General features: G+C 39.7%; 1 protein-coding gene across 1 annotated transcript in view; it reads left to right on the forward strand.

The window, feature by feature from the left end:
* Positions 1–14,879, forward strand: part of LOC101323402 (transmembrane protein 14C) — a 177,991-nt gene that overhangs the window by 128,854 nt on the left and 34,258 nt on the right. The window contains exons 22-30 of the mRNA XM_073810327.1: positions 47–140; positions 618–715; positions 1,577–1,634; positions 1,731–1,812; positions 9,305–9,353; positions 10,411–10,558; positions 11,352–11,401; positions 13,456–13,585; positions 14,669–14,742. Coding sequence (XP_073666428.1) covers positions 47–140; positions 618–715; positions 1,577–1,634; positions 1,731–1,812; positions 9,305–9,353; positions 10,411–10,558; positions 11,352–11,401; positions 13,456–13,585; positions 14,669–14,742 — 783 coding nt within the window. The remainder of the gene's footprint in view (positions 1–46; positions 141–617; positions 716–1,576; positions 1,635–1,730; positions 1,813–9,304; positions 9,354–10,410; positions 10,559–11,351; positions 11,402–13,455; positions 13,586–14,668; positions 14,743–14,879) is intronic.

The raw sequence follows: 14,879 nt of genomic DNA on the forward strand, positions 1-14,879 counted from the left end.
GGATTACTGCTTTTAAAAATCATGTGATTTTTGGTTTTCATTTCAGGTGAGGCCTGACCAGACGAAAATCTCCTCAGACCGTTCTGGTGAGTTTGAGAAAGAAGACACTGAGATTCCTAGCAGCCACGAAAGAGAGACAGGTATATTGGGAAATAACAAAATTTCTTACCTAGATTGCATAGAGAAGCAATGATAAAATATTACTTGAAAGAGGTCACTGAAAACCTTTGGTCATATAGGAGTAATTAATGTGCTATTATACCTTTGGAGAAAGAAAAGTTGCTGATTAAACCTTGAATTATTTTCTCCACCTGATACAGTTTGTCTTGGGTCAATTGGAAATGACAAAAGAGAAATTATGATGGGGTGGCAGGAGGCAAGTGTGTAGGGCCCTGTCTACCCATGAAGCTGGCCCTGCACAGGTTACATATCTCTTATGATTTAGACCCAAAAGCAGTTTTCCAAGGTGCCCATAGCAGGTCCTAATTACCAGCTCTTACCAAAAGATGGTGATGTACTTGCAGTATGAATCTCATGAAGAGCATTTGGAGGGTGTCCGCAGCATTGTGTATGGTTATTGTTACCATTCTTTATTGCTCTTTTCTTAATGTGTATAGACCAAGCAAAGGAATCTACCGAGCTGGCAGAGTTAACCAGTGCTGAAGATAACAATTGCCCAACAACTCTCCCCTTAAATAACCCGTCTGAGCCTACTGTGAGTACAGGGAACTGGGGACAAGATGCTGAACTGTATCCACCAGGATGCTGGCAGGTGGAGGCTGACTCTCTGGCTTGTTGTCCATTTTCTCCTGGTCAACCATCTCTCTCTTTCTTCACTATCCCCTCCTTTAAATTACTTTTGCCTGCCGTGTTTGTTTTTTCTCGACTTTCACTCATCTTGGCTCTCCCGCGGAATGTGTCACTTGGCTGGCTTTGCCTCATTCCTTCATTTGGGATCTGGAGACTGAGTTTGGGAAAAGCAGCTTAATGTTTGGAATCAGACCTGGTTTTCACTTACTGATTATGGGAACTTGGGAAAATTACTTAACATCATTGAGCCTGAGGTTTCTCATCTGTAAAGCAAAGGTAATAGCTGGTTTACAGTGTGGCCGTCTTAGGATTAAAAGCATAAATACATAAAGCACCTAACACACTGCTTGGCCTGTATTGGTGTTCAGTCCATTTTCTTATGTTTGATTACATGGACACATTATACAGAAATGTGACAGTGTTATGATTTTTTTTAAAAACAAATACACCAAAGATTATTCCTCCAGATAGATTGTCTTTTTGGGAACTCGTACATATCTCGACAGTTATGATGCTGTTGAAGACATTTTTGTAAGTCTTCCTTTGATGTTTCCCTTAGTAACTCTGAGACACTCTGTGATTGTCTTTGATGGTGGCAAATCTTCTGAGGGTAGATATTGACGTTTCTGGAACAGCCAACAGTCATTTGGAGCTAAATCTAATGAACAAAGAGCCTGATACCCTACTCTTTAAATGCTTTTCTTTGGAACTGTAAAAAATTTCAAAGACAACATAGTTAAACTTAGGTATATATGTTTTTCTGCAGCAAACAAATACAGCTGATAATTCACCTGAAAAATCGAAACTGGATGATACACAAAAAGGTCAGATTTTTTTTCTGTCATAAGACTTGAATGGTATATTTAAATGTTTACTTGAGATGCTTAATAATTTTTGTTTTTCATTTTCATGCTTGGAAGTTACTTCAAAACTCGAATATTCTTTAGATTTACAAGAACCACCAGCAAAAATGCAGGTTCCTGAATTAAATGATACATCTAGGTACGTGATTTTCAAAACTCATAAAGCGTGTAGATTGCTGTTAATGTGACTCATTAATTACAATTCAACTGTCTAGGTTTTTCCCCCTTTTTTGCATCTGGTTGTGCTCCACACAAGGAGAGAACATTGTGTGCAGTTTTCTGCAGAATGATTTGAGCAGGGCTGGAAAGTTCTCTTGACCTATGTGTCTCTACCATTATAGTCCCAATGTTATCTTTGGTGATGTAGTTTTCTGTAGCAGAACACTGACTATCCCTCGCCAGAAAACATGTATTACTTGGCATTGTTTTATTGCCACTTTCCATGTAGGCCTCTGAAGAATGGGTCATACCTGTGATTTTTTTTTTACAGCTTTATTTGAGATATAACTGAAATAAAATAAAGTGTACATATTTAAAGTGTACAATTGGATGTATACTTTAACATCAAATTTTTGACACAGTTTTTTTTTTAACATCTTTATTGGAATATAATTGCTTTACAATGGTGTGTAGTAGGTTCTGCTTTATAACAAAGTGAATCAGCTATACATATATCCCCATATCTCCTCCCTCTTGTGTCTCCCTCCCACCCTCCCTATCTCACCCCTCTAGGTGGTCCCAAAGCACCGAGCTGGTCTCCCTGTGCTGTGTGGCTGCTTCCCACTAGCTATCTATTTTACATTTGGTAGTATATATATGTCCATGCCACTCTCTCACTTCATCCCAGCTTACCCTTCCCCCTCCCAGTGTCCTCAAGTCCATTCTCTACATCTGCATCTTTATTCCTGTCCTGCCCCTAGGTTCGTCATAACCATTTTTTTTTTAGATTCCATATATATGTGTTAGCATACTGTGTTTGTTTTTCTCTTTCTGACTTACTTAACTCTGTATGACAGACTCTAGGTCCATCCACCTCACTACAAATAACTGAATTTCGTTTCTTTTTATGGCTGAGTAATATTCCATTGTATATATGCACCACATCTTCTTTATCCATTCATCTGTCGATGGACACTTAGGTTGCTTCCATGTCCTGGCTATTGTAAATAGTGCTGCAATGAACATTGTGGTACATGACTTTTTTTTAATAATGGTTTTCTCAGGGTATATGCCCAGTAGTGGGATTTCTGGGTTGTATGGTAGTTCTATTTTTAGTTTTTTAAGGAACCTCCATACTGTTCTCCATAGTGGCTGTATCAATGTACATTCCCACCAGCAGTGCAAGAGTGTTCCCTTTTCTCCACACCCTCTCCCACATTTATTGTTTGTAGATTTTTTGATGATGGCCTTTCTGACCAGTGTGAAGTGATACCTCATTGTAGTTTTGATTTGCATTTCTTTAATGATTAGTGATGTTGAGCATCCTTTCCTGTGTTTGTTGGCAATCTGTATATCTTCTTTGGAGGACTGTCTGTTTAGGTCTTCTGCCCATTTTTGGATTGGGTTGTTTGTTTTTGTGATGTTGAGCTGCATGAGCTGCTTGTATATTTTGAGATTAATCCTTTGTCAGTTGCATCATTTGCAAATATTTTCTCCCATTCTGAGGGTTGTCTTTTCGTCTTATTTATGGTTTCCTTTGCTGTGTAAAAGCTTTGAAGTTTCATTAGGTCCCATTTGTTTATTTTTATTTCCCTTAATCTAGGAGGTGGGTCAAAAAGGATCTTGCTGTGATTTATGCCATAGAGTGTTCTGCCTATGTTTTCCTCTAAGGGTTTTATAGTATCCGGCCTTACATTTAGGTCTTTAATCCATTTTGAGTTTATTTTTGTGTATGGTGTTAGGGAGTGTTCTAATTTCATTCTTTTGCATGTAGCTGTCCAGTTTTCCCAGCACCACTTATTGAAGAGGCTCTCTTCTCTCCACTGTATACTCTTGCCTCCTTTATTAAAAATAAGGTGACCATATGTGCGTGGGTTTATCTCTGGGCTTTCTATCTTGTTCCATTGATTTATATTTCTGTTCTTGTGCCAGTGCCCTACTGTCTTGATTACTGTAGCTTTGTAGTATAGTCTGAAGTCAGGGAGCCTGATTCCTCCAGCTCCATTTTTCTTTCTCAAGATTGTTTTGGCTATTCAGGGTCTTTTGTGTTTCCATACAAGTTGTGAAATTTTTTGTTCTAGTTCTGTGAAAAATGCCATTGGTAGTTTGATAGGGATTGCATTGAATCTGTCGATTGCTTTGGGTAATATAGTCATTTTCACAGTGTTGATTATTCCAATCCAAGAACATGGTATAGCTCTCCATCTGTTTGTATCATCTTTAATTTCTTTCATCAGTGTCTTATAGTTTTCTGCATACAGGTCTTTTGTTTCCTTAGGTAGGTCTGTTCCTAGGTATTTTATTCTTTTTATTGCAATGGTAAATGGGAGTGTTTCCTTAATTTCTCTTTCAGATTTTTCATCATTAGTGTATAGGAATGCAAGAGATTTCTGCGCATTAATTTTGTATCCTGCTACTTTACCAGATTCATTGATTAGCTCTAGTAGTTTTCTGGTAGCATCTTTAGGATTCTGTATGTATAGTATCATGTCATCTGCAAACAGTGACAGCTTTACTTCCTCTTTTCTGATTTGGATTCCTTTTATTTCTTTTTTGTCTCTGATTGCTGTGGCTAAAACTTCCAAAACTATGTGAATAATAGTGGTGAAAGTGGACAGCCTTGTCTTGTTCCTGATCTTAGAGGAAATGGTTTCAGTTTTTCACCACTGAGAACAATGTTAGCTGTGGGTTTTTCATATATGGCCTTTATTATCTTAAGGTACGTTCCCACTATGCCTACTAAATGGGTGTTGGATTTTGTCAAAAGCTGTTTCTGCATCTGTAGAGATGATCATATGGTTTCTCTCCTTCAATTTGTTAATATGGTTTATCACATTGATTGATTTGTGTATATTGAAGAATCCTTGCATCCCTGGGATAAACCCCACTTGATCATGGTGTATGATCCTGTTAATGTGCTGTTGGATTCTGTTTGCTAGTATTTTGTTGAAGATTTTTCCATCTGTGACATACAGTTTTTGACATATGTCTACACCCAGGAACCATCACCACAATCAACATAAGGACCGTATCCGTCATCTCCGAGAGTTTCTTCCTGCCCCTTTGAAACCCCTCCCTCCTGTCTTTCTGCATTCCCACCCCGACCCTTAGCAATCACTGGTCTGCTTTCTGTCACTATAGATGAGTTTGTAGTTTTAAAAATCTATTTAAATGGAACCAAACAATAAGTACTTTTTTTCTAGCTTCTTTCATTCAGTGTAATTATTTTGAGATTCATCATGTATCAACAGTTCATTCTTTTGTATTATTGAGTAGTATGGAGAATAGTGGATCCACTGTATGGATATACCACATTTTGTTTATCCATTCTCCTGCTGATGGACATTTGAGTTTCCAGGTTTTTGTTGTTACAAGTAAAGCCCTGAGGATTCATGTGTAAGTCTTTGTATGGAGATGTGTTTTCTTTTCTCTTGGGTAAATATATAGGAATGGGATAGCTGGATCATGATTGGTATATGTTTAACTTTTTTAAAAAGTGCCAAAATGTTTTCCAAAGTCTTTGCAGCATTTTACATTCCTCCAGCAGTCTCTGAGGGTTCTATTTGATTTATTTTTCTTTTTGGCTGTGCCATGCAGCATGTGGGATCTTAGTTCCCCAACGAGGGATCAAACCCACACTCCCCTGCATTGGAAGTGCAGAGTCTTAAACACTGGACTGCAGCAAAGTCCCAATCTTTGAGGGTTCTACTTGCTAGACATTTTTGTCAATAGGTTCAGTAATACAATTTCACTGATGGATGGACTGATGAATGAATGAACAGATCCAATACTGATGTGGGCTATTTCTTCATTCCTCTGCCAGAACCACACAATCCCCCAGAGGGTCCTCAGTGTGTTATAATTTCCTTTATTTACTTCATTAGTTTTTATATGTTATTGTGGCTCCACCTCCCCAATACCATTCTTCTTCTGTGAGTTACTAGATATCTCTCCTATTGTTTTTCTGTGTCAGCCTATATTGGTTTTGGGCTTTAAGGGTTTACAATTTATATATGAACAGTGCTGTTTCTCCTTTTATGATGTTAGTTTAAAGCACTCTGTCATACTGTGAAATTTGTTCTTTCTTGACCTTAAAAAATGAGAGTTTTGGGGCTTCCCTGGTGGCGCAGTGGTTGAGGGTCTGCCTGCCGGTGCGGGGGACACGGGTTCGAGCCCTGGTCTGGGGGGATCCCACATGATGCAGAGTGACTGGGCCCGTGAGCCACAACTACTGAGCCTGTGCGTCTGGAGCCTGTGCTCCGCAACAAGAGAGGCCGCGACAGTGAGAGGCCCGTGCACCGCGATGAAGAGTGGCCACCGCTTGCCAAAACTAGAGAAAGCCCTCGCACAGAAACGAAGACCCAACAGAGCCAGAAATAAATAAATAAATAAATGCTGAGCTGATGTCCTTCTAAAAAAAAAAAAAAGAAGAGAGAGTTCTAAGCCAGGAATAGAGCCTACATTTCTGTCAGGCCATGAGCCAGGAAAGAAAAAGTAGTGTTTTTATACCATCGCTATAGCTAGCCATTCATTGTTCAAGGATCTCTTTCAACTAGAAGAGGGTAGAAACCTGCCCTACCCCTACACTTCCTTCCCATCACACTTTCTTGTCCAGGCTTTTTTTTTTTTTTTTTTTTTTTTTTTTGTGCAGTACTCAGGCCTCTCGCTGTTGTGGCCTCTCCCGTTGCGGAGCACAGGCTCCGGACACACAGGCTCAGCGGCCATGGCTTATGGGCCCAGCCGCTCCGCGGCATGTGGGATCCTCCCAGACCGGGGCACGAACCCGTGTCCCCTGCATCGACAGGCGGACTCTCAACAACTGCGCCACCACGGAAGCCCCAGTGTCTCATTCTTTAAGATCCTTGGAGCAATCCAGGTTTCTTCCGACTTCACCTCTTCCTCTCACATCTGCCTCAGAAGGAGTGGGGCGCTGGCAGGGGCTTCCAGCATGGTTTGGAAGTGTGCTGCTGTAAGGCAACCCTGCCGGGGCTGTGCCTTCCCAGTAACCTGCTGCCACTCTCTGTGCCTGTCTGATCCTCCATTCAGCAGTGAGAGAATTCTTCAGCCCCACTTGAATCTGAGAATCCTTTTTCTCATTCTGAGAGGCATGGAACATTGTTGCTCTTGCTCCTAGAGGTCCAGATTCGGCTTTGGGAAGGGGCTGCATGCTTGGTCCTACGGAATATTTCCACATAGAGCAGAAGGGTAGGTCTTGGACTTATGGAGGGTACATAGTTCCCGTAGAGCATCTAACAGTAACACCACAGACTCTGAGTTAAAGATTCCTGACTGGAGTAATCTGTTCATCTCCAGGTCTCTGTTTTTTTGTTCTGCAAATGAGTACTTCAGTTAAAAGGGATGTTCAGATGCCAGTATTGCAAAGAAATCTTGGGTACTGCTCAGAGCTTTTTAGCTGTTCCATGTTGGAATAAAACAGCACCTGTAGCTGCTTATAAATTCAGACTGAAACCGCAGAACGCATTTCGGGACTCAGTAGAGCATAGGTTCTTCTGTCTCAGCACAGAAAGAATTCAGCAAGAGGCAGAGTGACAGGTAAAGAAAGAGTTTATTAGTATAGGAGGCTTGTGAGGGGTACAAGAGGTGCGAGAGGCCTCTGCCCCTAGCACTTAATGGGTTACATTTTTATAAACAAAGGAAAAGTGGGGAGGGGGGAGAAATCCACTTTCTTCCTCATTCTTGAGTAGACATCAAGCTTCCCTCATCACCTCCTCCTCCATGTCGGACAGGGGAGTTTTCTTGTCCCTAGTGGTCAAACCAGGACGGTCATGGCGCTATTGAAATCAGCAGAAGGATGATAATGTATGCTAAAATATGGTAAGTCATCTCAGGTTTCAGTGTAATGAGGGTCTTCTACTTTGGAATGTCACCTTTCCCTTATATTTTTGTTTTTAGCATGTGCAGAGGAGCATGTCCTAGGGATCATTAACTTACCTCAGCCAGCAGGATGCAGACATCATTGACTTGATGTATATTTTTGTTGTTAGTTCTGTTGTTAAGCAAGCCTGCTTTGTTTCATGGTTTTCCGATTGCTTTCTTGAGTGATCATTAACTTACAATGGTCTCCCAAAGCTCCCTGAAGTTCCCTGTCTGTCTATAATCCCCTAGTGGGATTTTTAACTAGCTATTTGATTTTCCTACTGTATCCCTATCAAGACTAAACACACACAAACTAACAGTGTAAGACTAACTTTTTTTTAATAGGCATTTTATTTTATTTTATTTTTTTACATCTTTGTTGGAGTATAATTGCTTTACAATGGCATGTTGGTTTCTGCTTTATAACAAAGTGAATCAGTTATACCTATACATATGTTCCCATATCTCTTCCCTCTTGCGTCTCCCTCCCTCCCACCCTCCCTATCCCACCCCTCCAGGCGGTCACAAAGCACTGATCTCCCTGTGCTATACGGCTGCTTCCCAGTAGCTATCTACCTTACCCTTGGTAGTGTATATATGTCCATGCCTCTCTCTCGCTTTGTCACAGCTTACCCTTCCCCCTCCCCATATCCTCAAGTCCGTTCTCTAGTAGGTCTGTGTCTTTATTCCTGTCTTACCCCTAGGTGCTTCATGACATTTTTTTTCTTAAATTCCATATATATGTGTTAGCATAACCTTTTAAAAATTGTGATGAAATAGGCATAATGTAAAATTTACCATCTTAACCGTTTTCAAGTGTACCGTTCAGTGGCGTTAAGTAGCTTCACGTTGTCGGACAGCCATCACCACCAGCCGTCTCCTGAGCTTTTTCACCTTCATCTTTCTGAAACTTGGTCCCCATTAAACAACTCCCCTTTAACAAAATCAAAGGATGTAAGATTAACGTAAAAAAATCAAGTTTCTTTCTATATGGTAGCAAATAGAAAGACTTGTCTTTTGGTTTTATGACAATAGCAAACTGTATTTGATAAGGGGTAAATATCTGAAGTATAATATATAAGGAACTCCTACAATTCAGTAGCAAAAAAACAAAAACAAAAAAAACACCTGATTAAAAAAAATGGGGAAAGGACTTGAATAGACATTTCTCCAAAGAAGATATACAAATGGCCAGTAAGTATATGAAAAGATGCTCAACATCACTAATCATCAAGAAGAGCTTGCCTTTTTAGCGCCCAGCTGATTCTAAGGCAGAGCCAGGCGGGAAACAGCTCTGTAGCATCGTCACACTCACTGCTTACTTGCTGACGTTACCCTGCCAGCCGCTTCTTTGGATGCCTGACAGAGAAGGGCTCAATAAAGTTTTGTTTTGTGTTAAATAGCCAGTTGTTGGCAGGCAGAAGGTGTATGGAAATGGATTGCAGGGTAGAAAGTTTGTCTCAGAATGGGGTACTTCCCATGAGTTGGGCTCACAATCAAAGGACGTGTAAAGGGAAAGAAAAAGTGCTGTGAAGCTGGGAAAGGAGAAGATGTTGGTGAAACAGTTCCATTAATTCAATGTATTTTGCTTTTAGGGAAGAGTCTGCTTTGGAGGGTGACAGAAAGCAAGAAACAAGGATGTTGGTAATGGAATCACTTTCACTGTTTTGGGGCAGTCCTTCCCATGTTTTAGTTATTTGCATACCATCTTCAAACTTTACCATTACTCTGCTCTTTGTTTCTCAGTTAAATTTATCTTAAGCTTGTTTTATTTTTCTTTCCTCACTTCTATTTTTATTTTTTAATAGATCTTTATTGGAGTATAATTGCTTCATAATACTGTGTTAGTTTCTGTTGTACACCAAAGTGAATCAGCCACATGCATAAAGCATTTCACTTTGAAATGGAAGGTCAGCATTAGTTGTAACAAATAGTTGGTAAGCCCCCAAATAAATATGACGGAGAATAACAAAGTTATATTGAATTGTACTTTTCCTTGTATTAGGCCTTGAGCCAAAAGTCTGTTCTTGCTTTGTTAAACAAAAAAAAAAGATTATGAAGTAGAAGAGAAATATTAAAGACCTACTAGCAGCTGAGATTTACTCTGAATAGAATCAGAAGTGTTAATGAATTGAAAAGAAATTTTTTGCTCTGAGTCAGTGACGTGGTTTTGTTCCTGTGTGTGCCCGTTTCCATCTCTCCATTGTTGTTCTTGCTTTGGGAAGCAGAGTTTAAGTCTATTGTCAGTACGTTAAAAAAAAATATATAGACAGTAAGTGAAATTTTTTTTTTCTAAAATAAGAGATCATGGGCTTCAAACAAACAGATTAAAGCTCCTTCTGACTTTCTTTTAGCGGTGGTTCTCAGTCCTATGGGTTAGTGTTTTGAAGTTAGTGTTGGCCCAGTAGTCAGGTGCATCAGCTTTTGGAAAGTCATCTACCATCTCTACAGCTACAAGTATTTGATTAGAGAGGATTGGGTCTCTTTTACTATAGCCGCTTGGTGGAGAACTAATGAAATAATCATCCTCTTTTTCTCCCTTCTCCTTACTTCTGTGCCGTTTCATTATGGAAGAAAGCCCAGTCTTCTAGAAGAAGGAGTTATTTCTCTTTTGTCTAACTTCATAGTCATATGTTTAATTGCACATAAATGGTACTAACGTCCTTTTAATAGTTCTCATTTATCACTGTGTTTGTAAAAGTCTAATTATAGGAAACACCTCTTCTCGGAGAGTAATGAAGACTCAAGTACTAGTGCCAGTGAACTGTCTTGGACCAGTAACCAAAAAAGGAAATCCCTAAAGTCATATACTAATAGAAAAAAGATAAGAACCAGAAGTAACATAAAAAGTAAGTTTGGGGCTTCCCTGGTGGCGCAGTGGTTGGGAGTCCGCCTGCCGATGCGGGGAACACGGGTTCGTGCCCCTGCCCAGGAGGGAGGATCCCACATGCCGCGTAGCGGCTGGGCCCGTGAGCCATGGCCGCTGAGCCTGCGCGTCCAGAGCCTGTGGTCCGCAACAGAAGAGGCCACGGCAGTGGGAGGCCCGCGTACCACAAAAAAAAAAAAAAAAAAGTAAGTTTGGTGTGTGTTTTCTTTCCAGTCACTTTTCAAATAAATTATCAGATATTAATTTTTCAATACGTGATGGGAGCAGTGGGTGCCAAAGAGACGTGATCATGTGGTCCTCCTTCCCTTGTGGACGGGAAAGGGAAAATGTACATGTGTAAAACGGTATGAAAGAATATGGAATTGACCAATACTTGTTAAATTTGAGCCGTGGATAAATGGAGTAAGGAGTTCAGATAAGAGGAATCTGGCGTAAGCTGAAATCATCAGGAAAAGCTTCAAGGAAGAGCTGGGTGGGACCTCAGCTAATCCTTGGGAGAAGAATAGGATTTGAAGAGGTGTGGAGAAGGGGAAGCATTCTAATTAGGTAAAACTAGAAAGATGTGAGAACAGCATTCAGAACGGGATCTGGAGCAGAGAATTCATGCTGGGTAGTGAGGAACAAAGGTGGGTAATTAGATCATAAGAGCTAGACATTTCAGCAAGCTGTGGGAAATGGGAATTGCTTCTAGTGTGTATTTGGGTATTTCTTATAAGCAAACTTACCCACCGTACTCTTATTCCCTTCCATTCTAGCCTTGCCAATTTTCCCCCTCAGTAGTGGCAGTGACCTTGAGAAAGATGAAGTAAGTAAATTTTGTCTGGGCTGCCATGTGCCCTCATGGTGTAAGCTTGAAACAAGCTGATCTCTTTCAACCACCTTTATTTCTCAAAAAACTCCTTTCTGAAATATGAGAAGAATAAACCAGTGGTTTACTAGTATGTGAACCACTTTCAATAGAAACTTCAAGGACTTCTAAACATTTTATATGAATCTTGGGTAAAAATTTAGGATCTTTTTTCATCGGTTGCAAATTTGTTGCAAGATGTTTATTATGAACTAAGCTTGAAATCTGGGCTCTTCTGATTTCCTGCAAATGTATGCTTTTTTGAATTTATATTTTAAAATAAACTTCTTGGTTTAATTCTTCCGTTAGTTCTCAGTTTGTTGACATGTTACTCTCAACGATTTTAATGATTTAAACATTTAAGTCTTTATTTTGCAAGCAGTTGAAATGCCTTCAGCCGTTTCAAATATTGAATAAGCCCTGAAAGTTTCTTAATTCCTCTCACTTACCCTTGTTTTATATCAAAGTAGTTAAGAACATGGACACGAGTGTCCTCTGGGCCAATTCAGAGCTTAATTTATCATGCTTTTAGCTGAATTACCTCTCTAAGCAGTTGGCTTTTGTCCTTTGTCAAATGAAATTAGATAGATAGTATATATATAGTATAGTGTGTGTATATATACTGTATATATGATATTTTATATAAAATATGTAACATATAATCATGTATATATGATATGTATTATATATAATTGCACATATACTTTATATGTACAAACTATATATACTTATATTTTAAAATACGTATATGTACATATTACATGCATATAATACATATCTAATATATGTAATACATATATAATACATATATGTGCATATATTATATATATGTATCTACACACACACACACACACACACACACATACACACACACACACACAAACTGCAGAATATAGTGCGAAGTCTTTAAGAGTTTTTGAAGGGCAGCTGCTGGGATTCTCAGGGCATGAACAGCGCCCTGCTTGCGTGTACAGAAATAGAATGTTGTTAGTGCCCTAACAGTAGCTCGTCATCTGCCCTCCCTGCCCGACCTGCCTTCTGCCATCAGCCTGGGGGCGCGGGGTGCTGCCTTCTGTGAGGCTAAGGGACACTCATGTTCTGAGGTGACCGAGAGAGTTTATAGCTCAAACCTGTGAGCCAGAGCAACTACCTAAATATTTGTTGAATAGTTCAACCTGAGACAAGGAGTTATCAGTTAGAAATAGGCCAAAAGAACAGTTTTTAGCAATATACAGCTTTTTAGAAAAATAGGTACCAAAGAAGAAACAGGAAAGCTTTGAGAATCCATCAATTTAAGGTGTGCAGCTGACAAGAAGTCTGTGCTGATTTTCAGTGAGGGCATTGCTGACTTTATACAGACATTGGTATCTAGAACTCACTTCTCTGTGCTGGAGTTTAAGAGAATAACTTAGAAGCAGGGCTTGGCAAGCGTTTTCTGTGAAGGGCCAGATACTAAATATTTCCGTCTTTTCGGGCATATGGTTCCTGCGGCAGCCATTCAACTCTGCCATTGTAGCGTGAAGGCAGCCATGGACGATACTCAGATGAGGGGATGTGTTGTGTTCCAGTAAAACTTATATTTACAAGAACTTTATTTACAGTGAGCTGTAGTTTGCTGACTCCTGAATTAGAGCAGTGGTTCTCAGACTTTAGTGTTCAGAATGACCAGGATGGCTTGCGGAAATGCAGATTGCTGGGTCCTGTCCCCAGAGTTTTTGATTGAGCACATTGTCACTGGGGCTTGAGAATTTGCTCTTCTGTCAAATTCTCAGGTGTTGCCGAGCCTGTGGTTTGGGAGCACACTTTGAGAACTTTGACTTGCAGTCATCAGTTGATGCCTGACCTAATGTGCTTCCAACCCTGCGATCTTATGGTCTTACTGGTTTTTTCAAATGGAGCATATCCAATACTTAATCATTTAAAAAGGATGTTGGAAATGTCTTGGAATGTTTCGATAACATTCACAACCACTCAAAACAAGTTAACACTTTATAAAAAATACTCTATTTCAGGCTAAAATTCTAACACCATTACGGAAAGATACCTCTAGGCAAAATAATGTCACACCTCCAAAAATTTCTGGAACGGAATTTCAGAGTAGTTCTGCCTTTTTAACTCCTGAAGATTCTGCCCAGAAGATAGGTATGTGATTTTCTGTCAATCTACGTAGAAAAAATTATATTTTGGGAAAGGTAGTTTGAAAAAGAAAAATGTATTTTAATATCCGTTGAAGAAAGTGTGAAAGTATGATTGATCTTCTCTTTTATGCCCTCATTAACAAAAGACAGAGAACATTGTTTTAATTCTGTTTTAACATTTGAGATCAGCTTGTGCATAAGAATTGCTGGTATTCTTCCACTTTAAAAATAACAAGAAGCTCAAATGATGATTTATTGCAGGGGTTGGTAAACTTTTTCTGTAGAGGACCAGAGTAATTGCTTTTTGCTTTTTGGCCCCTAGAGTTTCTGTTGCATCTATTAAGCTCTGCATTTGTACCTCCAAATGAGCCACAGACAAGATGTAAACCAATAGGCATGGCTGTGTTTCCATAAAACTTTATTTATAAAACCAGGTGGCAGACTGGATTTGGCCTGAGGGGCCAGAGTGTGCCAACCCTTGACCTGTAAGGTTTATCTCAGCCCCCGCTGTATTTTATGAAAACAATTCACATCTTTTTTAAGTTGGTAAGAGCAGGGATTTTGTTTTCTTCACCTATCATTTTAGAGCATTGCACGTTGGCAGGCACATGGTGGCATTAGCAAGCACGTGGCTGCCAGCCTCTTAATTTGGCTGCCACTGGAAGAAAAGAAGTGAGGAAAGGAAAACAGGAGAGAGGGAAATATAGCAGGAGAGAGGGAAATATAACAGAGAGGAAGAGGAGTAAGGGAGTGCATCTAAGAGAGGAAAGAGAAGGACCACGTTGAGGTGGCAGAGTCCTTGCTGTGTGTTTGGGGCCAGATGGGCAGGTACTAAAGGTGCTGACCTAGTAGGTAACTGGCTATTCATTTTATCTACAGACCTGTAACCCCTAATACCCAGGCATGCCCTGCAAGATACAAAGTGGTTTTTGGTTTGGGTTTTTTTTTTTTTTTTTTTTAGAACTGTGTCCTTTTGCGGGAGGTAGGGCAGTGGATGTTGAAATTTAATTTATAGACTGATAGTGAAATGTTATTGCCTCTCAGTGTGTTTATTCCCTTAAAACTATTCATTCTCTCTAATGCTCAGAACTTCAAAGTCCCCCCCCACCGAGCGATCTCTCTTCCTTGGAACATTCAGATGTTGAAGAAAATGTATCTGAGGTATTGTACTATTTAATTGTTGGTTATTCATCTGGTTTTCCAGAATTAATATTATATTTGCTTAATGTACTAGCTTATTCCTTCTTAAGGGATAATGTAGCACCATGTGTTTCTTATTTCGACATGAATACATGTAT

Source organism: Tursiops truncatus, chromosome 10, assembly GCF_011762595.2.
Source record: "Tursiops truncatus isolate mTurTru1 chromosome 10, mTurTru1.mat.Y, whole genome shotgun sequence".
Taxonomy (NCBI): domain Eukaryota; kingdom Metazoa; phylum Chordata; class Mammalia; order Artiodactyla; family Delphinidae; genus Tursiops; species Tursiops truncatus.